The 27,285-nt window shown below is 43.1% G+C and overlaps 2 protein-coding genes and 1 pseudogene across 2 annotated transcripts in view; 2 read left to right on the top strand and 1 right to left on the bottom strand.

Annotated features, from left to right (window-relative positions):
- Positions 1–2,063, top strand: part of CHN2 (chimerin 2) — a 338,827-nt gene extending 336,764 nt beyond the window's left edge. Inside the window, exon 13 of the mRNA XM_055590490.1 lies at positions 257–2,063. Coding sequence (XP_055446465.1) covers positions 257–428 — 172 coding nt within the window. The 3' untranslated portion in view covers positions 429–2,063. The remainder of the gene's footprint in view (positions 1–256) is intronic.
- LOC129658341 (major facilitator superfamily domain-containing protein 1-like) lies at positions 1,282–11,018 on the bottom strand (annotated as a pseudogene).
- Positions 11,019–25,415: 14,397 nt separating this feature from the next.
- PRR15 (proline rich 15) lies at positions 25,416–26,804 on the top strand. Its single transcript, XM_055590503.1, has one exon. It carries the CDS (start codon positions 25,820–25,822, stop codon positions 26,198–26,200), a length of 381 nt encoding a protein of 126 aa, XP_055446478.1. The 5' UTR covers positions 25,416–25,819; the 3' UTR covers positions 26,201–26,804.
- Positions 26,805–27,285: the final 481 nt, after the last annotated feature.

Genomic DNA, 27,285 nt, shown 5'->3' with positions numbered 1-27,285 from the left:
TAGGAGAGATAAGAAAGCCTCCCTCAGTGATCAATGCAAAGAAATAAAGGGAAACAATAGAATGGGAAAGACTAGAGATCTCTTCAAGAAAATCCAAAAATTACCTTTTAAAAAATACTTCTCTATAATTCCAGTCCTCAATTTTCTTTTGCAAACTCCGAAACCGGAGAAGCTCTCAGGGGCCTATGTTCATAATCAGTACACAAATCCACCCTTGACTCTCTATAATGTCTCTCTGTGTATGTTTGTCTTGCAGGGTGACTATGAATGAAAAGGACAATTTCATGAATGCTGAAAATCTGGGGATCGTGTTTGGGCCCACCCTGATGAGACCTCCTGAGGACAGCACCCTCACCACCCTCCATGACATGCGGTACCAAAAGCTGATTGTGCAGATCTTAATAGAAAATGAAGACGTTTTGTTTTAATTCACCAGGGAAATGAGTTGAGTGGCCCCAGCCCCATCTAAGTTGATAAGGCTAAAGAAATAAAAACATCTCTTGCACTTGATTTGTTTTCCAAACAAGTGATGGAATTTCCTGGACCACAGTGGATTGCCAGGTTGGCTACTGTGTCTCATAGACACTGGCCCTTCCACGGGAGAACAGCAAGGATGAGGGCGAGAAAAAGTCCTCACCTCGGGTCTTTGCCGTGCCTCGTATGTCTGTCTGTTTTGTTGGAAGAGTGATTAATAAATCTTTCTTTAACTTATTAAAAAAACAGTGTAGACCTTTAAACTTCTGTCTTATCAGTAATAAAAGGGAACTTAATTCATAGAGGTACTTGATACAGTTATACATTTTCCACTTACAAAAAGAAGACAATTCTATATGTTAAATGTTAAATGAAACTTATATTGTAAGATGTATTTTTATTTTAGCTGCAAGAATGTTACTTTATTTTAGCAAATAGAACTCAATGCAGTGCATTGATTATTACCCTGTATACCTTGTCCTGCCTTCTCGCTGTGATCCCTGAAAAAGTTTCCCATGAATGCAGTATTATCTTGACATACCTCTGTCCTTATCAGTGCTTTGCAGTGAAATTTCACCTCCCACCTCTGTCCCCGCTTTTAATAGTTTTTGCTGTTGAGCACTGGCATTTTGCTATCGTGCAGTATATGTTTATAGCAATTGTAGGATGGTCTGTCACATCTACAATTTTCTTTCCATAGAAATTTTGTGAAATCCCAAAGTATGTTTCAGAATTGGTCATAGTTCTTCCATATCATGTGTATACATCATAGAACACGCAGAACGTGGTCATTTTACATAAAACGATTTGGAAACACTGGTTATATCTAGGCCACGTAAAAAGCGCTTTTCCTCTTCATTTCAGGCCAGCACTCTGAATTCATCTGTTAATGGCAAGTTGCATTTTCACCGTATGTCTGTATTTCTGAAAAGTGAAACCTGCAGAGTCATTGTTGATTTTTTTCGTTTTTGTTTTATAAACAAGCCTATTTTTTAAAGAATGAATACGTTTGGTTTTTATGAATATGTGTACCTCCTTGATGAAAGTAGCTCTAATGGATAATTTAATATGATTTGATGACTATAGTTCTATCTTATTGGTTCTATGTATCTTATCATGAGCTTTCAACACCAAGATTTCTATATTTTGTAACATAGGTAAAATATTTAAAATGTCAAAAAACTGTAAACCTAAATTTGTTTTTCTTAAACCTAACTACAATGTCTTTCCTCTGCTTATCTGAGATGATTCATGTTGCTACTCAGCAGTCTTGTTTTGGAGTGACCAGAAGAGAATTACCGTGTTAAGTGAGCTGAGGGGAGAGGTCAGTGCAGTCGTCATTCTGGAAGTCCTCAAGGGCCATGTGAAAGGACTTCGCTGGCACTCGGGGGTCAGGATGCTTCTGCTTGGTCCCTGTTAGCATCCTTCCTCCCAGCTGTACAGGTGTTTGTTGTAGCTTATGTACTTCTTGATACTGTCAAAAAATTATCTGGAAATGGTTTTATTTTGTGAAGTGAACAATACTTTGTAATTTATGATAGTGTAAATGGAAGGAAAAGCATTAAATGTATTAAATTCTCTGTCTATCATTTGGGAAGACATGAAAGAAATTGGTGTTGAGGGCTAGAGGGAAAGAATATTCACAACACTGCTCCCACATGGATTTTAGGCAATAAAATGTCTATCATCGCCAAAGCACAATAAGAAAAGAAAGATCCCACGGAGTCTTCACCTCTGGTCCCACCCCCCTCCTCCAGTTTCCTCCTGGGGAGCCTGCCTGCGATTAGGGTTCCAATACTCTAGCTTCCCTTTCTGTAAGACCCACTGTGTTTATGTCCTTCGTTGAGTTACGTGGTCTTGAGAGCAGATCACCCTAGGCTGCCTGCAGGAGGGCAGAACAAATGGAGTCAGAAAGACTCACGTTTGAGTAGCAGAAAGTGAAAGTATTAGTCGCTCAGTTGTGTTCAACTCTTTGCAACCCCATGGACTGTAGCCCACCAGGCTCCTCTGTCCATGGGATTCTGCAGGCAAGAAAACGAGTGGGTTGCCATTCCCTTCTGCAGGGGATCTTCCCGACCCAGGGATCAAACCTGGGTCTTCCGTATTGCAGGCAAGTTCTTTACTGTCTGAGCCGCCAAGGACCTATTATTGGCTGCATATGACCTTGGGAATGAGTTTGCTCCTCTAAAAAACTGGGGAAAATATTCTGATTGGGTTTTAAGCATGATGACTTAGGCGAGGAAAGGATATAACATGAGGTGGAAAAGAAGACACATGAGAGAAAAGGATTTGTCCCAGGTTAAATCCAAGTCCAAGTAATCATAAGGGGTATTATTGTAACAGGGCTCTAATGTGTAATGAGGGTCATTTGACTCCTTTTCTCGAATGTGATTGCAACACTTGATCCCCTCTACCTTGCTGTAGTCTGAAGCCTGCTCACTCATGTCTATCTTCCCCACCATCTGGCAGCCTGACGTGGCTCCTCTTACCTGGCTTGAAATTCCTGCCCTTGGAATAACTCTAGTACTTAGACCTGAAAGGAGGCAGTGTTGTTTCCAGAACCCACTGTTAAACTGTCCACAGGTGGGTTGTAAGAGGTGGGGCAGAGACAGGGTGGGTAGAGGAAGACCTTTTCCTTTCTCCCATTAACAAAAATGGGCACCTGGTCTCCAAGCTTGGAAGGGAGCTGGTGCAGGATTTCGAGAACAGCAGCCTGGAAGGAACAAGAGAAAAGAGATTTGAGGAGTTGAGGAAAGTAACATAGTACACAGGAGTGCTACCTGGGCCGTCCTGCCTGCAACTGAAAACCCAACTCAGGTAGCTTACAAGTTCCCAAGATCTACCAATCCCCAAATCCATAGTCAATATTTTGATTTTAAAAATGTGATATTCATTAATTTTCAACGAATACTTATCAAGCACTTATTAATGGGCCAGACACTGAATACTGGCAATGAAAAGGTTTACATCACTTGCTGTGCTTAGTCGCTGTCATGTCTGACTCTTTGTGACCACATGGACTGTAGCCCATCAGGCTCCTCTGTCCATGAGGATTCTCCAGGCAAGAATACTGGAGTAGATTGCTATGCTCTCCTTCAGGGGATTTCCCCTCCCCGGGGATCAAACACAGGTCTCCCGCATTACAGGCAGATTCTTTACCACTGAGCCACCTGGGAAGCCCAAGAACACTGGAGTGGGTAGCCTATCCCTTCTCCAGGGGAACTTCCGACCCAGGAATCAAACCAGGGTCTCCTGCATTGGAAGCGGATTCTTTACCAGCTGAACTACCTGGGAAGCCCTTATGTCACTTGGAAGAATTAAATAATAGGTTTAGTTTGGCTGGACAGAGAAAGCTGGTCATCATGTAAAGGATTTTAGACTCTAACATAAACAAGTCTGGTGCTACTGTTTTGTTTTGTTTTGTTTTTTAATTAACTTAGTTTTGGAGTAGTCTTATATTTACAGAAGAGTTGCAAGGCTACTGCAGAGGGTCCCTGTGCCCTCTTCACCCACTCCCCTAATGTTAACATCTTACATAACCACAGTAAACTAAGAAACCAACATTAGTACATTACTATTAACCGAACTCCAGGCTTTATTCAGGTTTTATGAGTTTTCCACTAATGTCCTTTTTCTGTTCCAGGATGTAATCTAGGTCACCACATTGCGTTTAGTGTTAATGGGTTTTAAGAAACAAATGACACAATTGGGCTTACATTTTTAAAAGATCACTTACTTGACTTTGGATCCATCAGAGAATATGTGGGCAGATGAATGTAGAGAGGCTAGACACAGGGAGTCACTCAGATGTTGTCATTTAGAGGACTAAGGTGATATAGCCTGGATGAAGTGGTAGCAAAGCAGAGATAAATAGAACTGAGTTAATTTAGGAGACAGAGTTGTAGAAGTTTGGTTATAGATTGGATTAAAGAACCAAGAAGGGGGCTTCCTTGGTGGCTCAGAGGTAAAGAATCAGTCTGCCAATGCAGGAGACGGGTTTGATCCCTGATCTGGGAAGATCCCACGTGCTGCACAGCAACTAAGCCTGTGCTCTAGAGCCCAGGAGCCGCAGCTACTGAGCCCACGTGCCCTAGAGCCTGTGCTCTGCAACACGAGAAGCCGGGCAATGAGAAGCCCACCCACCACAACTAGAGAGTAGCCCCTGTCCTACCACAGAAAAGCCTGCAGAGCAACAACGACCTCGCCCACCCAAATAAATAAAAATTATATACATAAAAAATAAAAGGATCAAGGACGACTCCCGCATTGCTTAATTTGACAACTGGATAATATTTCTTGAAATGAACACAAGGAGAGCCGGGGGTTTCTTGAGGAGGGTGCAAAAAGTAAGGAAGATGGTGAGCTCCAGAGAGATACCTATGAAATTTCCAGGCAGATATTTCATGAGCAATTGCATGCACAGACCCAAGCTGGAGATGGGGACTTGGGCGAGACACCAGAGATAATAATTGGAACTGTGGGATTGAATAAGAGTGCCCAGGGACGCAGAACAGAGAAATGCAGGAGAGGCCCGAGTCAAAGTTCTCTAGAGCAGCAGTCCCCAACCTTTTTGGCACCAGGTACTGGTTTCGTGGAAGACAATTTTTCTACCAACATGGGTGGCGGAGGGTGGGGATGGTTTCAGAATGAGTCAAGCAGATTACATTTATTGTGTACTCTGTTTCTGTTTTTATACCAGCTCCATCTCAGAACATCAAGTAATAGATCTCAGAGGTTGGGGATCCCTGCTCTAGATTGCCAGCATTCACCTGAGGGGATGAGAAGGAGGAGAGGGCAAATGAAGTTCATTTTGATGTAATAAAATAAGAAGGTCTCACGAGTATGGTTCAGAAAGACGCTTTGTCTTCAGGTTCATTTCACAAGGTCCTAGTCCATTTTGTTGTTCCACTTCGATGTATTTTGCCTCACACAAGCACCATGTTAGACCTCGTGCTGGGAGGGGTTTACTTCATTATGTATGTGTGTGCTAAGTCGCTTCAGTTATGCCTGATTCTTTTCGACCCTATAGACTGTAGCCCGCCAGGCTCCTCTGTCCATGGGATTCTGCAGGCAAGAACACTGGAGTGGATTGCTGTGCCCTCCTCCAGGGGATCTTCCTGACCTAGGGATGAAACCCACATCCCCTGCATTGGCAGGCGGATTCTTTGCCACTACTGCCACCTGGGAAGCCCTTACTTCAATAGATGCTTCGTAAATGCAGATAAGCTGGGGTCATTTTTTTCCTGAGTTGAAATGATATTATCATACTCCAGGACCTCCTTCCCTGCCTTCTACTGCTGTTTGTACACACTTCTAAACCAGCGGTTATCACAAAGTACTTCAATTGTGTATCCATCTGTCCCCCACCGAAGTACAAACTCTGTGGGATCAAGAACGGTGAATACCAACCACATGCCGGTCGGGCACACTCCTGGCCATCCTGCAAGTCTCAACTCAATGTTTACTCTCTGCTGAGATTTTCCCTGGCTTCCCCAGGCAGAGTACATGGGGGCCAGCCATAAACAGTAATACATGAAAGCACAGAAATTTCAGAGAACTTAGAACTGGGTTTAACCAGAACATGAAATGTGAGGGAAGAGGAAGGGGAATGAGATGAAACAAGCAGGTCTGTGCCAGGGAATAAGGAACCTTGTGAGTCAAGTACATGTCCAGTGACATGTCGAGGACAGTACAGAGGATGTAAGACTAGAGACTCAGAAGCTGTAACACCAGGAAGATGTTATAGGCAACGACAAACCAAACTTGGCTCCCAGCGGAAGGGATGTGGTGAAGAGTCAGGATAAGAAAGAGATTTAGGATGAGGTCAGGACTTACTGATTTGATGCCAGGATTAAAAAGGAAATAGTCACAAGTGTCATCCCTGTTTCTGGTCTTTATAATTAAGTTAATATTTAGGAAGAAAAGAGACTATGGGGAGGAAAGCAGGATTATTAGCAGGGGAAAATCATGGGTTCAGTTTGCAGAATGCATTGTGGAACCAATGGTTCACCCATGTAAAAATGTCTAGAAAATGGTTGAACCTATGGTTTTGGAGCTCAAGAGAGAGGGATGAGCTGGTAGATTAAGACCTGATCAGACTGTATCACCAGCTGAAATTAAAAAAGACCAGTAATAGGTCCCCAGGTGGCACTAGCAGTAAAGAACCCATCTGCCAATGCAGGAGACATAAGAGATATGAGTTTGATCCCTGGGTTGGGAAGATCCTCTTGAGGAGGAAATGGCAACAAAACCACACCAGAATTCTTGCCTGGAGAATCCCATGGACAGAGGAGCCTGGCAGGCTACATTCCATGGGGTCACAAGAGTTGGACACAATTGAAGTGACGTAGCACATATAATAGGTCCCTGAGGAAGAATTAAATCTAAGGAGCAGGCAAAGTTAGACAACTTTGCAAGGAAGGCCAGGCATGGGCAGAGGAAAAGGCAATCAGGAATATAAGAAGAAAGCAGAGAAAGACAGAATGTCAGGTTTGGAGAGGCCATGGGGGTCAGATGCTGCTACAAGATAAGGTGATGAGTCCCCTTTGGATATGGCAACTAAGGATCCCATAACTTAATGGGAGCTTTTCAGTGAGGATGGTGGTGGTGCAGGGTAAAAAGGTGGTACAACTAAAAAAGTGTTTGTCAGAGAAATTTCATATCCACGTCTTCTTAAATGCAAAAAACATAAACGTTATTTAAGGTCCTACTCTGGAGAAAAAACTACCCCCATAATCTTGCAATAACTGATTAGGCAAATTTTCTTTATTCCAGCTTAGATTTTCTTACAGAGATAATTTCCCACACAAATAAGAGTTAAAATCAGTGTTTTAATATTTTTGAAAAATCAGAAGTTAAAGACATCAAGTATTCCTTTTGCAGTGTTTTTATTTATCCTTGTAGATATGCAATTATCATAATTTACAGGACTTTTTTGTATTTAATTGGATTATAAAAAAAACTGTGCAGTTTATACCATAAAATCCTGTCCCTAAGAAATTAGGGTCCTCAGTAACAGAGAGATAAGGAAGCTCAAAAGGGTTCATGTTCAGGAACCTCTTATAACTAAAGACAGCAGAGCACAATCTGCTATTTGTGAAAATGAGACTTCATAAGAATATCTTTCAAATGTTCACTATTGCAAAAGAGAATGCCTATCAAAATGCCATTGTTTATTCTATATAAAACATCCCTTCTACCCCCTCAAAAGATTTTTGCTTTAAGATAGAGAAAAAGACATATCCCTAGGATATGACACTTTGTGAAAATTATCTCAATACAAGATCCAAAGACATCCATAATTGTCCTTACTCACAATTACTTGTATGTACCAGGTACAATTTTCCAAACCTCACCACTGATGAGCCTATTCCAAAGCAGAATTCAGCAATACAAAAGACACAGGCTAAAACAGTCCTCAGAATTATACTTTAAAATAGGCATATTCACAAGATTAACATACAGAAAGCAATTGTATTTCTTATACCAACAATGAACTATCAGGGAGTATAAAGAAAATACCTTTTAAAATTGCACTCCCCAAAATAAAACATTTAGGAAATAAACCTGACCAAGGAGGTGAAAGACTTATAGATTGAGAACTATAAAACATTAACAAAGGAAACTGAAGATGATTCAAAGAAATGGAAAGCTATCCCATGCTTTGGGATTGCAAGAATTAATACTGTTAAAATGGCCATATTAACCAAAGCAATCTACAGGCAATGTGATCCCTATCAAATTACGCATGACATTTTTCACATAACTAGAACATTCATATGGAACCATAAAAGACCCAGGATTGCCAAAGTAATTCTTAAGGAAAAGAACAAAGCAGAAGGCATAACCTCCCAGACTTCCAACAATAGTACAAAGCTACTGTAATCAAAACAGTGTGGTATTGGCATTAAAAACAGACATATGGATCAGTGGAACAGAAGAGAGAGACCAGAAACAAACCCACACACCTACAGTCAATTACTCTTTAACAGAGAGGGCAAGAAGATACAATGGGGAAAAAAAAAATCTCTTCAGCAAGTCGTGTTGGGAAAGTTGGACAGTCACATGTAAACCAATTAAGTTAGAACACATCCTCTCATCATATACAAAAATAAGCTCAAAATGCCTTAAAGACTTAAACATAAAACATGACACCATAAAATTCCTAGAAGAGAACATAGGCAAAATATTCTCTGACATAAATTGTACCAATGATATAAACTGACTGACCTTAGGAGGCTAGGTCAGTCTCCTAAGGCAATAGAAATAAAAACAGAAACAAACAAATGGGACCTAATCAAACTTACAAGCTTCTACACAGCACAAGAAACCATAAACAAAATGAAAACACAACCTACAGAATGGGGGAAAATATTTGCAAGTGATGCAACCAGCAAGGGCTTAATTTCCAAAATACACAAACAGCTCAAACAACTCAACAACAACAACAACAAAAACAACCCAATCAAAAGGGCAGAAGCCCTAAATAAGACATTTCCCCAAAAAAGAAATATAGATGGGCAATAGACACATGTAATGATGGTCAACATCGCTAATTATTAGAGAAATGCAAATCAAAATTATAATAAGGTACCATCTCACTGGTCAGAATGGACATCCAAAGTCTACAAATAACAAATGCTGGAGAGGGTATGTAGAAAAAGGAACCCTCCTACATTGTTGGTAGCAATGTAAATTTGTACAAGCATTATGGAAAACAATATGGAGGTTCCTTTAAAAACTAAATATAGAACTACCATATGATCCAGTAATCCCACTTCTGGGCATGTACTGAGAGAAAACCATAATTCAAGAAGATATAAGCATCCCAGTGTTCACTGCAGCACTGTTTGCAATAGCCAAAACATGGAAGCAACTCAAATGTCCATTGACAGAGAAGGGGATAAAGATGATGTGCTACATATACACAATGGAATATTACTCAGCCATAAAAAGAATGAAATAAAACCATTTGTAGCAACATGAATGAACCTAGAGATTATCATACTACATGAAGTTAGAGAAAGACAAAAACCATATGTGATATCACATGTATGTGGAATCTAAAATATGACATAAATGAACCTATCTATGAAACCAAAACCGAAGCACAGACATAGAGAACAGGCTGATGGTTGCCAAGGTGGAGGGGGTTGGGGGAGCGATGGACTGGGAGATTGGGTATAATAGATGTAAACTTTTACATATCAAATGGATAAACAACAAGGTCCTATATAGCACAGAGAACTATCTTCAATATCCTATGATAAACCATAATGAAAAGAATATTAAAAAAGAATATATATGTACACACAAGTATATACATGTATATACATATATGTGTATGTAACTGAATTGCTTTGCTGTGCAGCAGAAATTAACACATTATAAATCAACTATATTTCAGTTAAAAAAACAAGAATGGAAAAGAAAAGAGTGGCCACCATTGCACACAGAACCCAGGATTTTTTTCCCCTTTTTTACCCACCAGGAGCTTAAATACTGGTGACATGGGAGCTGATATTACTAATACATATACAATATTATTAATAGCCCTCACTACTTGGGGAGGAAAATCCAAATTTCTCTGTAAAAAAAAACTTTCTCAAATTCAACGAAAGGGAACACGGCAACACAGTAGCAAACACAGTGGATAAACATGCACCACCACAGAGGTGAGGAAAAATCAGGCCATTGAACAACCTCACCTGTTTTCCCTTGTTCTTCATGAAGAATTCTTTCTGCTCTCTGATACAGGTAAGCAAAGTCCAAGGCACAAACTAATGGAAAAATATATGTTATACCCCCAGTCATAAGTGTGACCTCAAGTGTTGTGTGACCAACAAAACCCAACAAAACTTCAACCTTAGAATATGGCCATCCCATGAGGCTTATGGTTACTGTACTTCCATTTCTAGCCATGCTAAGTTGGAGCCCAAACACCGAGTTTAATTCTCTGCCTTTAAACCAATTCACAGCATATGTATTCTGAGCAAGTGCTAAGGACTCCTCACCAGTCCCAAACGCAAACTTTCCAAACTCCATCAGCCAAAAAGCATGAAATAGTCCACCCAGAGCAAAATAACCTGCCAAATGCAAATAAAGCAACTAAAAATAACGGCTCCCTATCATATTCCAAATACTCAGTGGATCAAAAAGCCACCAAAGAAACACAAAACTACGTTGGGTCAGTAATACCAGGCATACAGCAGCATGAACTTTGTGGTGCTCACCCGCATATTCTGTTTAGCCTGAGTCTGAAGGGCAGCAGGATTATCACAGCCAAAAATGCTGCTGAAGCCAAGGACGTACATCAGAAACAGCACCGAGAGCCAGGGTGCCAGGCCAATGGGGACGCCGAGGGCCGGCAGCACCCTGGGGGGTGGCAGGGGTAGTGGGGCCGCCTGGCAGTGGCGCCCTCGTTTCCTCCTCTTCCTTCTGCTCCCTAGGTCAGTAGGAGATGTAGAAGTGACCTGCAACTCCGAGAGGAAGCCACTATGCTCACATGACCACGGTCGCTCATGTGAGGACGCCTCATTACGCATTCAACAAGCCCTCCAGGTGATCCCAGTGTTTGCATTAGAGCAGAATGCGTTTAGCGCAATCAGGGTTTCACCTAAACTGGGAATTAATCCATTCTCTCCAAGGTGTTTGGATATCTGAAGAAACTTGGAAATTAGTAACAAAGAAGGGAAAATAGCTTTGTAGCATTGGGAAGGTTGTTCAGACTTTCAGAGGCTGAATAAGACCCTGCACAGCCATAGTCTAAGGTCCCCATAGGCTTCTCTCCTCCATAACCACAGAACCAACTTAATCCCTAAAATGACACTGTCCAGCCTGTAAGCTTCATGAAAGCGGGAATCTGGTCTAGGCCGAGCATACAGTAGGCACTCAAACATTTTCTAAATTAATACCATAATCCTTCTACAAATACTCAAATGCCCAGTAATATTTCAGTTTCGTGGAGGAGGGGATGATGGCAGAAGCAGAAGAATCTGAAAATGCACACTGACTCTTGTCCACCATTTAGAGTTCTACCCAATGTCCGAACACTTAAGTTATTGAAGCTTTCTGGGAACTAGTTATCCATTTCTCAGCTAATCTTCACCATGTTCTTTCTCCTTCTATCCAGAAGGAATGATTAAGTCTCAAAATAATTCAGTTTGGAGAGTCTGAAGATCTAAGTCTCTAGTTCAATTGCCTTTGTATGTGTGTGTGTGTGTTCAATCCTCAGTCCTCTCCGACCCTTTGTGACCCCATAGACTATAGCCCGCCAGGCTCCTCTATCCATGAGGATTCTCCAGGCAAGAATACTGGAGTAGATTGCCATGCCTTCCTCGAGGGGACCTCCCCAACCCAGGGATCGAACCTGTGTCTTTCACACCTCCTGAATTGGCAGGCGAATTCTTTACCACTGAGCCACCTGGGAAGCCCCCAGTTGCCTGTTACACAAGTCAATTACAGGTTACAACCCCCTTGTTTCAATCCTGGCCCTTAACACTTTCTGATAGTGTAATTTAGGGGAAGTTACTCTACTTCTTAAACCTCAGTTTCCTTGTCATTATCATGAACTTGTATTGTTACTGATTCCATGGAGCAACTGTGAGGCTTAAGATAATCTGCATACAGCCCTCAGTATAGTATTGGGGGCACAGAGTAGGACAAATGTTTGTCTAAAAACTCAACAGCTGGAGGAGACTTTTATGAGAAGGCTTACACCATTAGTATCCTTCACAGCTGTGAGACATCATCACTCACTGTTGCCTAGAAAATTAGAGAGTTACATAAATTTTAGCAGTTTACTGCCCAATGAGTTTTTAAAACCAAGCCACAACCTGCCTGTGCTGTGATATGGTGGAAAGGTTTCATGGGAGCCCTACAATAGCACTGCATCTATTTTTTTTCATTTATTTATTTTAATTGGAGGCTAATTACTTTACAGTTTTGTAGTGGTTTTTGCCATACATTGACAAGAATCAGCCATGGGTGTACATGTGTTCCCCATCCTGAACCCCCCTCTCACCTCCCTCCCCATCCCATCCCTCAGGGTCATCCCAGTGCACCAGCCCTGAGCACCCTGTCTCATGCGTCAAACCTGGACTGGAGATCTATTTCACATATGATAATATACATGTTTCAATGCTATTCTCTCAAATCATCCCACCTTTGCCTTCTCCCACAGAGTCCAAAAGTCTGTTCTTTACATCTATTTCTCTTTTGCTGTCTCACAAATAGGGTCATCATTACCATCTTTCTAAATTCCATATATACGCGTTAATATAGTGTATTGGTGTTTTTCTTTCTGACTTACTTCACTCTGTATAATAGGCTCCAGTTTCATCCACCTCATTAGAACTGATTCAAATGCATTCTTTTTAATGGCTGAGTAATATTCCATTGTGTATATGTACCACAGCTTTCTTATCCATTCGTCTGCTGATGGACATCTAGGTTTCTTCCATGTCCTGGCTATTGTAAACCGTGCTGCAATGAACATTGGGATACACGTGTCTCTTTCAATTCTGGTTTTCTCGGTATGTATGCCCAGCAGTGAGATTGCTGGGTCATATGGCAATTCTATTTCCAGTTTTTTAAGGAATCTCCACACTGTTCCCTATAGTGGCTGTACTAGTTTGCATTCCCACCAACAGTATAAGAGGGTTCCCTTTTCTCCGCACCCTGTCCAGCATTTATTGTTTGTAGACTTTTGGATCGCACCCATTCTGACTGGCGTGAGATGGTACCTCATTGTGGTTTTGATTTGCATTTCTCTGATAATGAATATGTTGAGCATCTTTTCATGGAGCACTGGATTTAGAGCCACAAGACCCGGCTCAGTCGCAGATCAAGGCTTCCAACATTTCTGAGCCTCCGTTTTCTCCCCTTTGAAACTTAAAAATTAGTGCCTGTTTGTCTCTCTGACCCAGCAACCTCATGGGTCATCACTGAGGCCGGATGGCGTGGGAACAGGTGTGGAGGTGCTGTGATACACCATCACGCCTACAGGCCCAGCTTCAGCACCTGTGCTCCCCACAGGGCGCTCTCCCTGGAGCCCCACCAGCCGCACTGAGACTTCGGGTCTCTGCTTGCTTGGTTTCTCATTTGCAGGCACAGTTGACCACGCCCTTCTTCTCAAACCCCCTCTCTCTGGGCTGCTGTGACCCCACCTCACCCCCAACAGCCCAGAGACAGGTCAGTCCCTACAGAAGCAGGAGGAGGTGTCCAGGAGGGATATTTTTAGGAAAAACAAAATGGAACATATATATGTATTGATATGACAGCGCTTGTAGGAAAGTGTACCAAGAAACCATTGGAAGGTGCAGAAAATATTAGAAATAGGACCCAAAACAAGCAGATTGAAAGGACTGAGGTGGAGGGAGAGTGGACAAGGAGAGGTCATTATTAACTTTAGAAAAAGACAAAAAGTTGGAAAGCAAATATAATGATCTGTGTATTATAATGCTTAGCCTGAACAATATCTACAAAGGCACAATAATATCAAAATGGAATAGTCAATTAAACAAAAGCTGTAATATGACCCTACTGGGATCTGTGAGAAGGGAAGCAGAAGGCATGATGCTATAAGAGAACAAAATCCTCAAATGTCATAATAGGAAATTAATAGAGGTCAAATATGGATTAAGCAAAAGAGAGAATAATACACATATTATTTGGAAATACAGAGATGTGCATGTGCCACGAATAAAAAGCCAAAATTGTTGAAAGTGGTTGGGGAAGAGAACTAAGAGAAGAAATAAGGTAAGAAATCCATGTGGGGACTTCCCCGGTGGTCCAGTGGTTGAGACTTTGTTTTCTAAGGCATGGGGTGCAGGTCTGATCCCTGGTCAAGGAACTAAGATCCCACATGCCTCACAGCCAAAAAAAAAAACATAAAACAGAAGCAATATTGTAACAAATTCAATAAAGACTTTGAAAAATGGTCCACATCAAAAAGAAAAGAAAAAGAAACCCCTGTTAGTTACTATAATCACTTTAATAACATTTGACTTTTGAACTTGGTGTGCAATATATTCAGTTCAGTTCAGTTCAGTCACTCAGTCGTGTCTGACTCTTTGCAACCCCATGAACCACAGCACGCCAGGCCTCCCTGTCCCATCACCAACTCCCGGAGTCCACCCAAGCCCATGTCCATCGAGTCAGTGATGCCATCCAACCATCTCATCCTCCGTCGTCCCCTTCTCCTCCTGCCCTCAATCTTTCCCAGCACCAGGGTCTTTTCCAATGAGTCAGCTCTTCACATCAGGTGGCCAAAGTATTGGAGTTTCAGCCTCCACATCAGTCCTTCCAAAGAACACCCAGGACTGATCTCCTTTAGGATGGACTGGTTGGATTTCCTTGCAGTCCAAGGGACTCTCAAGAGTCTTCTCCAGTATTACTTTAATAAAATAAAAACTAATTTCTGGAAACAATAGTGCTATGTCTGCATAGCAGAGCCATGATCCTCCTGTTGTTTCCCTCTTCTGGGTCTGATTCAGTGGTGTGGGTTGTATACTAAGATTCCAGGAACTAATGGGGCAGCACACATTAAACATATTCCTTGGCTTGTGCCTCAGTCACAGTTCAGTAGGGGCCTTACTGCTAAGGATTCTGCCTTGTGATTTGCTAATCCTTTTCTGGTAACATTGCTTTCAAGCTTAACGGAGCACACTTCCTCCTTTCACAACAGGTAACGCACTTGCAGAGCTGAAAGGATGAACAGCATTCTTACAGAAAACTTCTGCTTGGTTTGATTTAATCATTAGGTATCTTTCTGAAAAAAAAGTTTCAGAGCAAATTGTTGCCTATGAAATACTCTCCAGTAAGTTTTAACATGATATTCTTCGGGGGAGTGGGGTGGAAACAACGGGCCCCAACCAACAATAATGACAGTGAATTTTAAGACTCTCTACTCATTATTTTCCAAAAGCACTTGGAAGTGATTGACTTCTAGAGTCTGTTCACAGTGCTTTCCTACACAGCCAATGAAAGAAGTTAGTCAAGGAGAAACTAACATTTCCTGAGTGCCTATTACATGTGCTGGGGACTTAATAAATGTATTGTCTCAGGCAAAGGAGAAGATGGGATGAATTGAGAGAGTACCATTGACATATGTAACTACCAGGTGTAAAAAAGATCACTAGTGGGAAGCTGCAATACAACCCAGGGAGCCCTGTGACATTCTGTGACGACCTAGAGCAGTGGGATGGGGCAGGGAAGCTCATGAGGGAAGAGATATGTACATACTTACGGCTGATTCGTGTTGCTGTACGGCAGAAACCAACACAACTTTGTAAAGCAATCATCCTCCAATTAAGAATCAATTAAAAATTTTTTTTAATATATTGTCTTCTTCAATCTTGGCAACCATCCAGAGAAGTAGGTACTATTATCCCCACTTTACATTTAAGGAAACCAGAGCCTAAAGATATTAAGTAATTTCCCCAAAGCCACACAGCTCGTAATTCAAACCAACCATCAAGTCTTTACACAAGAAATGTATATAATTACAATTCCCAGTGTTAGTTTAAGCTTTGAGTGCTCTGTGACTCCATAGGGCTTTAATATGCAAGCAACCACATATGATTTAGCATTGTTCTAAGTGGGAAACTTAGAAGATGATGATGTAATTCGAATGTTTTCAGTATGACTACCTCTTTTGATATAATAGCCTTGATACCAACAAACACTTATTGATGGAATGATTAACTAAATGGCAATATGAGATTCAAATAGAAATATAAGAAGAACACTGTATTAAGGAAAGAGTAATTGAAACTGAGTCAAAATAATTGTACCTCTTATGCTCTTGTGACCTTGAACAAACTGCTTCAACTTTCTAAGATAAAACTGTAGAACTTATAATCTCTCTCTCAGGGTTGCTCTGCCATTAAAAAAAAAAAGTGGGAAGAACAGTAACCACTTTTGGATAAACACATAGCAAAGTGAAAGCCCAGAGTAAGCATTTAAAATCTGAAGCGGTTTCCCCCACTATGTAACTTAAATTACATCAAATAGGTGAACCTGAATGTTCTGAAGAGTGAACAGTGTGAGATTTAGCTGTGTTGGCACTGAGCAGAAAGCTGAGTCCCAAAACTTTGATGCACCTTTTCTAACAGCCTGTGATAGAAAAGCAGCGATTTCTTATGGACTTCTGACTCAGACAGTAAAGAATTTGCTTACAGTGTAGGAGACCTGGGTTTGATCCCTGGGTCAGGAAGATCCCCTGGAGACAGGAATGGCTACTGACTCCAGTATTCTTGCCTGGAGAATCCTATGGACAGAAGAACCTGGTGGGCTGCAGTCTATGGGATCACAAAGAATCAGACACGACTGAGCAACTAGAACTTTCACTTTCAAGTTTGACACTGGCTTTGAAGCAGGTGAGGAAACCAAAAGATTCCCTCCCTGCATCATGTTACCCTCCCATCAGATATCCACCTCATGCCTGTACGCGTGTGACCTAATGAGCTGACGCATCAACAAAGCACAAAAGAGAAAATAAAATCTAAATAAAATAAAATGGAGCATAACCAAATCGACTCTTTGAAAAGGGAAACGAACAACCACAGATAGCAAATCACCTTTTACAGGATCTAGTTTACCCTGGCCCTGACCTGGATCCAGGTGACCAGACAGAGAACATTCACACGACTTTTATTTACATCAGTGATTTTCTGATAAACACTAAAGTGGCATTATCTTTGTTTCCTGAGAGAGTCAGGATGTGCTGTGGAACCGTGTTCTGAAATGTCATGTCCTCTAAATCATTCATTTATTCCCCAAGTACAATATTTAATAAAATATCAGCTGCCATCCTCTGGTATTACACTGTTCTGCCCAATCCACACCTTACCCCCTACCTCATCTCCTTCAATGTGTATTGCAACATGATAGTACTCTTCCAGTTTTAAGGAAAACACAAAAATGTATCAGGTAATTTGGCATACCTACTGTTTTCACTCCTCAGAATTAAAGAAAATCAGGCTTTTCCTTTTTTTATATAACTTTTTAAAATTAATTAATTTGGTTTCATTGGGTCTTAGTTGCGGCAGACACGGACTTTGGTGCATCAGGCAGGACATTTCACTGCGGCACAGACCCTAGCTGTGGCATACTGGCTCACTTGCTTCACGGCATGTAGGATCTTAGTTCCCAAACCAGGGAGCAAACCCATGTCCCTGCGTGGCAAGATGGATTCTTTACTACTGGACCACCAGGGAAGTCCTCAAATCAGGCTATTCTTAAGAATAACAACCAATTAAAACTTTATTTCACTGCCACTTTTAAAACACTTCTTTATACAAGTCAGTCATATTATAACCAAGAAAGCATTCCTATTTATGCATTGGATGGTCACACATTCAACAATATTAAAAATTATTATTGTCAGGCAGATGCCAAGTCCTAAAGACTCATAGTAACCTGTTCTAGTAGTCCTCAGATGGCGCTAGTAGCAAAGAACCCACCTGCTAATATGGGAGATGTAAGAGACATGAGTCCCATCCCTGGGTTGGAACGATCCCCTGGAGGAGGGCACAGCAATCCACTCCAGTAATCCTTGCCTGGAGAATCCCTTGGACAAGGGAGCCTGATGGGTTACAGTCCATGGGGTCACGAGGACACAAATGAAGCAACTTAGCACACACGCATGCCAAGTGCTCACGGAGAGGCATAGCACAGTGCTAAGTCAGTCTCTGGATGCTGAAGCCAGTTTTCCTGGGGTCAGATGCTGACTCTAGTACTTACTGGCTGCGTGGCCTTGGACAAGTGACTTAAGTTCTTAGTGTCTCAGTTACCTCATCTATAATAATAATAGTGCCTGTTTCATAAGGGCTTTTAGGAAGATTAAATAACTTAGTATTTATAGAGCAATTAGAACTATACCTAGCACCTAGAAAGTGTTCTGTAAATGATCACTAAACACACTGGAACTCATTTTCTAGTGAGGGAGTCAGACAATAAATAAATATCAAAATTACAGTCGAGTCATGGGGACAAACACCAAGCAAACAATTTACGATAAAATGAAAACACACCCAGTCCTGTCAGTAGCATGCCAGGTTATTTGGCTGAATTCTCCTGTTGGAAACAATTGGGCACCAAACCAATTGTTTTGGTTTCCTCCTGAAGGAAAAGGGACAGAATTTTAAGTGAGTGTAGGGCTCATCCAAAAAAGAGCAATTAATAGAACATCCTTCCCTTGATAAGCATTGGCCCACAAAGGGTTTGGGCAATCCAGAAGTAAACTATGCTCATCCCCCCTCAACAGATCTTCATGGAAAGTTAAGCTAATTTGGAGCAGAAAAGATCTGGGGAGGGTAGGGAGGCTTGTCCCAGATGTGACTATAGGCTAACAGTCTCTTTTTCTGGCTATCCCAAAACATGACTTATACTAAGCCATGAACTTTAGTATACAGTGGCCCCTAAGATTTTGAAAAGAATTTCTAGAAAAAGTGACTTTTGATTAGGTCTTAAATTTTCCTACAAATAATTTTTTAAGGAAAATGAGGGGCATACAATAATATCCAAGAATACTAAGGAACCAGATTCAGAAAAGAGGAGGCTTGGAGAGTTGGGAAGAGTCAGCTGGTGATGGCTGAATTTCAGAGAGAGGGTGAATTGTACAGACTAGCCTTACTTAGGTCAAGTGTGAAACTGACATGATTAGTAATATTCTGGGACTATAATTTTTATACTTCTAGATATGCATTCATGTTAACCTGACGGCACAGGATGAGATGCTATGAACAGTGGGTTCCACCATCAGGCATGGGTGCAATGTCCTCTCTTTAAAAGTTTACACACTAAATCCAACAAAACTGATGTGAATACACAGAAACAAGAAAAGAAATATTAAATTACCAGTACATGGATAACTATAAAGGAAAAGGCCATGGGAGCAGTGAATCCAATTTTCAAAGAATGGAAAAGTCCATAAAAGAAAGGGATGGTGGAAGGGGGAAGGGAGGGAAAGGAAGGGAAGGGAAGAGAGAAGGTGAATGGAGAAAATGTGAAAATAGGGGGCAAAAAGAGTAAAAGGACTAACACCCAAACATCGACCATGGTCATTCCTGGGTGAAGAGAATGTAAATGATCCATATTTTCTTCATTCTGATTAGCTGTGTGTCTTATGTTTTCTCATCGCATGTTTTCCTTGCCCTAGTTGCCACCATAAATGCTTTAAAGAGACAGCAATTTCTCAGCCTCTGATGCAATGCCAGATTTACTAAAATTGCAAATGCCAGGTTTAAATTCTAAAGTTTCTCTTTTAATTTCTAGTAAGCAAACCTTGCTCTCTAGAAATTTATTTTCTGTTGTCTTTTAGTGTAATCATTTATTGCACTTTAAGGCCACCTGAGAAATAAACAATATAATTTTTTTTAAAAAAAGAAACTGTCTTTTCTCAAACCATCAACATATTTCTGAAAAATTAAAAATGACAAGAAAAAAATATTATGAAGAAATGTAAGTACTGCCCAATCTAAGCATATTTCAACTGAAGGTCACAACTACTCACTGGGTAGATAAATCAACTTTTAAATGTATCTACACTGTATTCATGACTTACCAATGTAGAGGTTTAGGACCACCCCTGCCATGTTCTCTTTATCGAAACAAACAGCAGGATTCCTAGATCAATACTTACATAATAAAACCATATTTGTTTAACATTAACTCTCTTTTCTTGTTTTTTTTGCATGGGATTGGTTATGAAAATTTTTATAAATTTAAACAATTCTAGATTCAAAAATGGAGGAAAATAAGTTTTAATGGTTTTGATTTAAAACTCTGTCTTTAAAAGTCAAACTACCATGATATCTCAGATAGTCTGGTTCACCTCATCTTTTGGATTTACCCAGCATTTTGGATTTACCCAGGTTTGTACACGTACCTTTATCTTCTCATTTCCTTAAGTCCAAGCCTTTTCAATGAAAGTGCCTTCTTTTGCAGATGCATCCCCCACCTCTAAAAACCTCCCCATTACTTAAACATTTCACTAAATCATTCTTCCAGGAAGAACTGTTCAGACTGATCAGGAAAAAATGTGACAACACTACCTGTTTGCCTTTTGAAAAATATCTTTTTTTTTTCTATAATCTACTAGATTATATCAAGGAGGAATGTTTTGGGCTGCAAGGAACAGAAAACTGTGGTTGTAAAGTGTGGTTAAATCATAGGAATCCATATTATCTCACTGAATTAGTAGTCAGGAGATAGATCATTCCAGCACTCGTCAGGGGCTCACCTGTATCACAGAAAATACTTGTTCTATTTGTCCCACTCCCACGTCGTCCCTTAGTATGCCGGGCTTTATTCCCATGTCTGCTGCCTCACTGAGAGACGGCAGCTGCACTCTCTCACGCTGTGCTGCAACTCAAGAATCAAGGATACTCCAAAAGATGTTTTTCTGTCAGAAGGCTCTGTCCTCTATTCAGGAAGGAGCATTTCCAGAAGTCTTCCTTATAGCCCCTGAAGTCAGAACTGAATCATGTGTGTGCTCCTAGTTACAAGAAGTCTGTAAAAGTATCTCTTCTTTAAGCCTCTAATTAAACTCAGGCTCCTCTTTTGTATGAACTGAATGAAAGAGTGTCCTGTTGATTTTACCTCCTAAATCTCTTTGGCATAAATCTCATTTTCCTTAGTGGTAAAAGAATCTGCCTGCCAATGCAGGAGACACAGGAGATGATCCCCTGGAGGAGGAAATGGCAACCCACTCCAGTATTCTTACCTGGAGAATTCAATGGACAGAGGAGCCTGGTGGGCTACAGTCCATGGGGTTGTAAAGAGTGGGACATGACTAAATAGAGGGATTGAGCATGCACACATTCTCCTCACCATCCACACTTCCAGCACTCTCCCACCAGCCATCAAAATATCCCACCTGAAGTACTCCAACAGTTCCTACCTGGTTTTCCCATAGCCCCATCTTGTCCCCTCTTCCATCTACTCTGTACAGCTTCAGTGATATTTTAAATGCAGATCTTACCATGTTACTTTCCCTTTGATGACTTATGTTCAAAAAGCCTACAAGTGACAAGGTCCTGAATGGTCTGCTCACACCCACCTTTCTAGCTTTGTCTCTTGCAGTGCTTCGCTCACTTTGCACTCAGGTCACACTGGCCTCTTCACTCCTTAAAAATCCTAAGCTCCTTCACAGCTCACAGTTTTCGTGTGTGCTCTTCCCTCTGCCTGGAGTGATCACCCATTCTCCATCTCCCTAGTTCCTTCTACGTCATTTCTTCTTAGTTCTCAGGTCTCCATTTTAATGTTTTTACTGCACTCAAGGGTTATGTGCAAAGTGTTATCAAACCAATGAAACATAGAAATATTCCAAAAGTTGTTAAACACAAATGGGAGTGATGTAAGAAGAGACTGAAATTTTTAAATTTCAGCAGCTGGATGTTGATCTATTAAGAAAATGCTGGCCCTCTGTTCAGTCATGCTAGATGAGGAGCCATTTGGCAGGACTCATTTTCTTTTCCTAAATGTTTTTTTTTTTTTTCCCTTCACCCATTTGATCAACAAACAACGTAGCAACCCAGCTCTACCACTTTCCAGCAGCGAGGGTTCCTCAGACTGTGCCTTCCTCCTTGGTGCAGTGTCTTCTCTGTAACAGAATGGGACTATGACAACTTGTCCTGTCCTCCTCTCACAGTTGGTGGCTTATCTTTGTTCCATTCTGGTGATGTGATTGTAAGTTTTCTCTCTAAAATTAATTCCAATAAATATATGAAAATACATCACTTTCAAATACATGCTGCTGTGGTTATCATTTTAAAAATCCAAGAATGCTAAACTAAGAAGTTAAAAATACAAAGTATTCGTATTTTTACCTTATTTCATAAATTGAAACCATCTATAAGAATTTCTATTAATTCCAAATTTTAAGTTATGGAATACCTAGGTATCATGTCTTCCACTACTTTCACCCCTTCGGCAAGTCCTCAGAACCAACATGCTGGGATGTCAGTTGCTTCAGTCCTTCAGAGAAGTTACACACTGAGCTTAGGGAGCAGCAAAACAGTTCTTTGAAAAAGAAATGCATCCTGGAAGATGAAGCCGGTTGCACCTCTGCCTTTATTAGTGAAAATTCCCTATGTCAAAGCCCTTCTGTCCAGGTAACAAAAACCACTCATTTGTTCCTAGGAACAAAAGTCTCCTGAAACTTGACCGGCAATGGGCAGGTTCACTTCAATTCCAGCTCTGGGCTGGATTTGTACTCCCCGAGTGCAGTGACGGTCCACGGACTTCCAGACCCGAGGAAAGGTAATTCCCATGCTCACTAAGTCGTGCTAAGAGCCCGACACTGAGGGCCAAGCTCTGGTATAAGGTGCCGATAAAACCCCCGGGAGCCGGAGTCAGATCTCCGGGGTACAAATACAGCTCTACCTGGTACCAGCCGTGTAACCTTGGGCAACCGTTTACCTTTCACAGCTAAGTTCTCCTCGCCTGTCAACTGAAGATAATCATAGTTCTTACCTCCTAGGGTTGCTGGGAGGAGGAGTAAATGAGTTAATCCACAGAAAGCGCTTGGAACAGCGCCTGGCTAGCACATAACGAACTTGTTAATGTTACAGCCTTTCAACCCAGGGCGCCTGCAGCTCTGCAATCTTTTGCCTGGTTATGGAACGGCTCCTGAGAATTACAAAACTTGAGATTCCAGGAGCTGAGTGGCCACAGCCGGGGAACTGGAGAGTAAAAGAAAAAAGAAATTGGGGAAGGGGCAGAGGGAGAACTGCGACGACTTTTGTCCACCAGCGCCCACCTGCAGCCTTGATCGCCCGGCCTCCGTTTTTTCTTCCAGGAGTCCGGCTCCGGAGCGGCGCACACGGAGCCTTTCTCCAATCAGACACCCCAAGGCTGGCGCCACGTATGCGACCTGGTCCAATCTCGTCCCTGGAGGGCGGGAACGTGAACTTTCTACCTGCACCTGTGGCTGCAGTGGCCGCCTCCTGAGTTCTTTTTTTTTTTTCCCTTCCCGCCGCCCCGGAGTTCTGGTTTCCAGAATCACTTGGAGAATAACCAGCAGGTGGGCAGATGTCTTCTCCCCCGCTGGACCGACGCGGTAGGTCGGTTCAAAGCATCATAGTGAGCAGTTAAGTTTCCATCTTCCGGCTGCTCCCGGGCGGTGCTACCAGGGAAAAGGGACGCGTCCGAGAATGAAAGACTACTAGGCGGGAGAGCTTGCCTGACCATTCACCTGGGGCAGTGAGCCTGGCACCCACTCACCGCGGGGCCCTCTAGCTGGATCCAACCACACTTGGAGCTCCGGGCTACTGTCGCCGCTGCGCCAGGAAATCGGAGGCGCCAGGGGAGACCAGCCGCAGCAATCGGCTTAGCTGGACTGCAGCGATTTCGGCTGGCACACCTTTCAGAAAGAAGCCCGACCTCTCCAAGACCGCACAGAGGAACGCCGCGCCCCGACTTCCAGATTAACCCAAGCGCACGCGCTCCCGACTTTGCCCGGAAAGAGAGGTGCGGAGCCACGGGGTCCAGGTGAGCAGGTGAGCGATGGGGTGATTCTCCGTCCTCCAAGACAGAGCTTATTCCGGGGTGTCACCCTGGGGACCTCCCCCAAGCTCCCGAGGAGAAGTTGTTAGAAGCAGGCGCTCTGCGTAATTTGCGATCTTTTCCTTGAGCAATACGTGCATAGCCTTTCTGTGCATACAAAGTTGATTGTGGAGAAGACAGCGTAGGATAGAAAACAGAAAGCAGCATCAGAACAGCCACCACTATCACCATCACCACCATCAGTGAACAACTTGGGGGTGCTTTTCCGATCTATAAAGTGGAGGGAGAATGGATGTTTGCAAACCCATTGCAAACTGTGCCAGAGGGTGTGGGTGCCTTCAGCAGGGAAAGGACTTTTGGCTATTTTTTTCTTCTATTGTTTTCAAGTCGCAGCCCGAGTGTGCCCTCGGGGAGTCTTGGGGAGGAGCCGGTGCCAAGGTCTCCCCGCTCAGCCGAGGCCGCGGCGGCCTCTGGCATAGGCGTTCGGGTTCTCTCTCTCCCAGCGGTTTGGGGAGGAGAGTTTCTAACCACAAACACCGCCGAAGTTTCGCTCTCCAGCGCCGGCGAATCCCAGGAGCGTCGCGCGCGTGGGATGGGAAGGAGCCCAGTGGAAACCTGGAAATGAGCCGCGGCGCCAGCGAATCCTACTCATTCGTGGAGTTGGTGCGGTGTAGACCCAACACAGAAAGTGGGCAGAGAAGTCTCTCTTCTGATATTCGCACCTTAAGTGCTAGTAACACTTTTCGCCTTTTCGTTTCGCTGAGTGCTGTTTTAAAAGCTGGGAGGAGGGCAGATTGGAGTTCCGTTGTGCGCCCTCTCCTTTGGAGGAGGGAATTGCGCAAGGAAAAGAACAGAAGCCTTTAATTTGAACTAAAAATCCCGAGTTGAGTTGCGTAGTACACACAGACTCGGTGCATATTTTAATACAGAACTAAGGAAAGAGGTACTTGGGCTCATCTCAACTGCCGACCGGGGGTGGCTTCAAAGAGACGCAAGATTGGTCTTTGGAGAATAAAAGGAAGAGTAGGGCGGCGGTTTTCAAGGGAAGTCTAGACATGCTTCTCTGAAAGTCACAAGGCAGACGTTTTGTCAAAAGCAGAATTTAAAAGAAACAAAACACCACGAGCTTGTCTCTCACTCTTGCTGGTCTGTAAATCCCCAGCCCCCGCCCCCGAAAAATGACATCGAAAAAGGATCCCGGGACGAAAGTCTAGGGAGCAAAAACCTTTGAGGGAAATTTCGGAACTGTCTGCGGTCTACTGTTCGTGCCCACGTACAGCGGGGAAGCGCTTGCGTCCGGGCGCCCTCCTCCCACGTGTCGTTCTGGACCGGGTGGGTCATCTTTGGGCGTCGTTTACAATGGGGCAGACTGACAGGACGGGCCCTTTTCCCTCTGGGGCCTGGTTAATCCAGAAGCCCCGGCACCCACCCCTGGGTGGCCCACGAGCGCAGACCACTGCCCTATCCTGGAAGCCGGGGAGCGCCAAGACTCTGTCTCCAGACCAGAAGGCGGCGCCGGGGAGGCGGTTCGTCCGCCTGCGCTCTGGGGGGCGCGGCGAGGCGCTCTGAAAGCCCGTGGCTGCGGACCATCGGACCCCAGCCGATCCTGTGCCCGCTGGAGCACTGGAGAGGAAGTGGGACTGGGGCGCACGTGACTTCTACAAGCCCAGTAACCAAGTTTTGTTTTCTTCCCCAGCACAAGCCGCTGGCCTCTGCTCCCAGCCCGCAGCCCGCTCGCGAGAGGCCGGGGCAGGGTCGGGTGGACCCGAGAGCAGCTGCTGCCGCCGAGGCCCTTCCCCGCGCCCCGCGCCCAGCGCCCCTCGGCCGGCCTGCCATGGCCGACGGCAGCGGCACCGGCAGCTCGGGCTCCTGGTGGAATTCGCTAACGAACAGCAGGAAGAAAAACAAGGAGGCCGCCGGGGGTGCGCAGCCGCCAGCCCAGCCTGCCCCCGGGGAACCCGCGCCGCCCGTCCAGGACTGGACGAGCAGTTCCCGGGAGAATCAGCACCCCAGTCTCCTCGGGGGCGCCGGCGAGCCCCACAAGCTAGACAAGTTGGGCGGGGAAAAATCGGGCAACAGCCGCCGAAATTTGAAGATCTCGCGCTCAGGGCGCTTTAAGGAGAAGAGAAAAGTGCGCGCCACTCTGCTCCCCGAGGGAGTCAGGGCCTCGGAGGAAGCGATCTTCCCTGGTGACCCCCACGACGACAAGCAATAGCCCGAGAGCTCCAGGACTCTCTTCCCATCACACCTCCTCAGCCCCCAGTTCTAACCCCGAGAATTCTGACCCTCCCTGTACGTGGAGTCTCATCCCACCAAATTCAGAATATTCGCACCAGGCCTCCAGATTTTATTGTTCTGGAAACTGAAGTGACAGTTGAGTGTTCCGGTAGTTCACGACTCAAGGATGCTTTAAATATTTATTCGTGGTAAGAGAAGATACCACAGAGGAACCTGGTATAATTTTTTTTTTTTTTTCCGAAAAACTTCCGTGGCTTTTGCATCCCCCATGGAAATGAGAAGGGTACTTTTCTAAGAGACCTTAACTCAACTGAAGCTGTGCAGCCTTCCAACAAGGTTGGCATGCTCTGATTCTGGACTTGCTATTGGGAAGCAAATCCCAGTGCTATCTTTAATGAGAAATAAAAGAAATGCACTTTGGGAGTATTTCTTCAGGCTTATACCTTAAGTGAAGGGATGGCAGAGAGCAGGAATCATTCTTAAGTAGAAGCGTTTTAAATAAGGCAAGATTGCTTTTAATGTTGACCTGCTAAACTGTACTGCCTATTTTAGTGAGGACTATTAAAACTGTTGCACTGTAAGACTTAAGGTGATTTTTGTATTTTTTTCCATTGCAAGACTGAAACCCATCATACTTAAAAGCAGGCATGCAAAGCCCAAAGTGAGGGAGTTAATCATTTGCCACATAACCTGACAGCTCCTCTCAAAAAACTGCAGAGAGGAGAACACGTCTAGAAACTACCAACACCCAAATTGGAATCAGTTAGCTGAAGATTCCTATTTATCAACCAGATTGGAGGAAAAGAGGGAGAGGTGTCAACTCATTATTCCTAAATTTTATTTTTTACTTCAGTGTATCTTCATAAGGTAGAATAAGTCACCATGCTAATAACAGCTCTTTTAAGTATGTTATTAACCTGACTCACAATTATCTAAAAATACTTATTCAAACAGGTGGACTGAACTCTAAGTTTTTGCAGAGCCAGCTTTTTTCCCCACTGACTTTGCTTTAAAAGCTAATTTCTTCATTCTAAAGTATGCATTTATCTAGGTGCAAAGCCT

This window comes from Bubalus kerabau, chromosome 8 (assembly GCF_029407905.1).
Source record: "Bubalus kerabau isolate K-KA32 ecotype Philippines breed swamp buffalo chromosome 8, PCC_UOA_SB_1v2, whole genome shotgun sequence".
NCBI classification, from domain to species: Eukaryota; Metazoa; Chordata; class Mammalia; order Artiodactyla; family Bovidae; genus Bubalus; species Bubalus kerabau.
This window is presented reverse-complemented; position numbering and strand designations above follow the sequence as displayed.

Excerpts from the sequence above, each read along its gene's own strand:
- PRR15 (XM_055590503.1), top strand. The coding sequence starts at position 25,820 with ATGGCCGACGGCAGCGGCACCGGCAGCTCGGGCTCCTGGTGGAATTCG.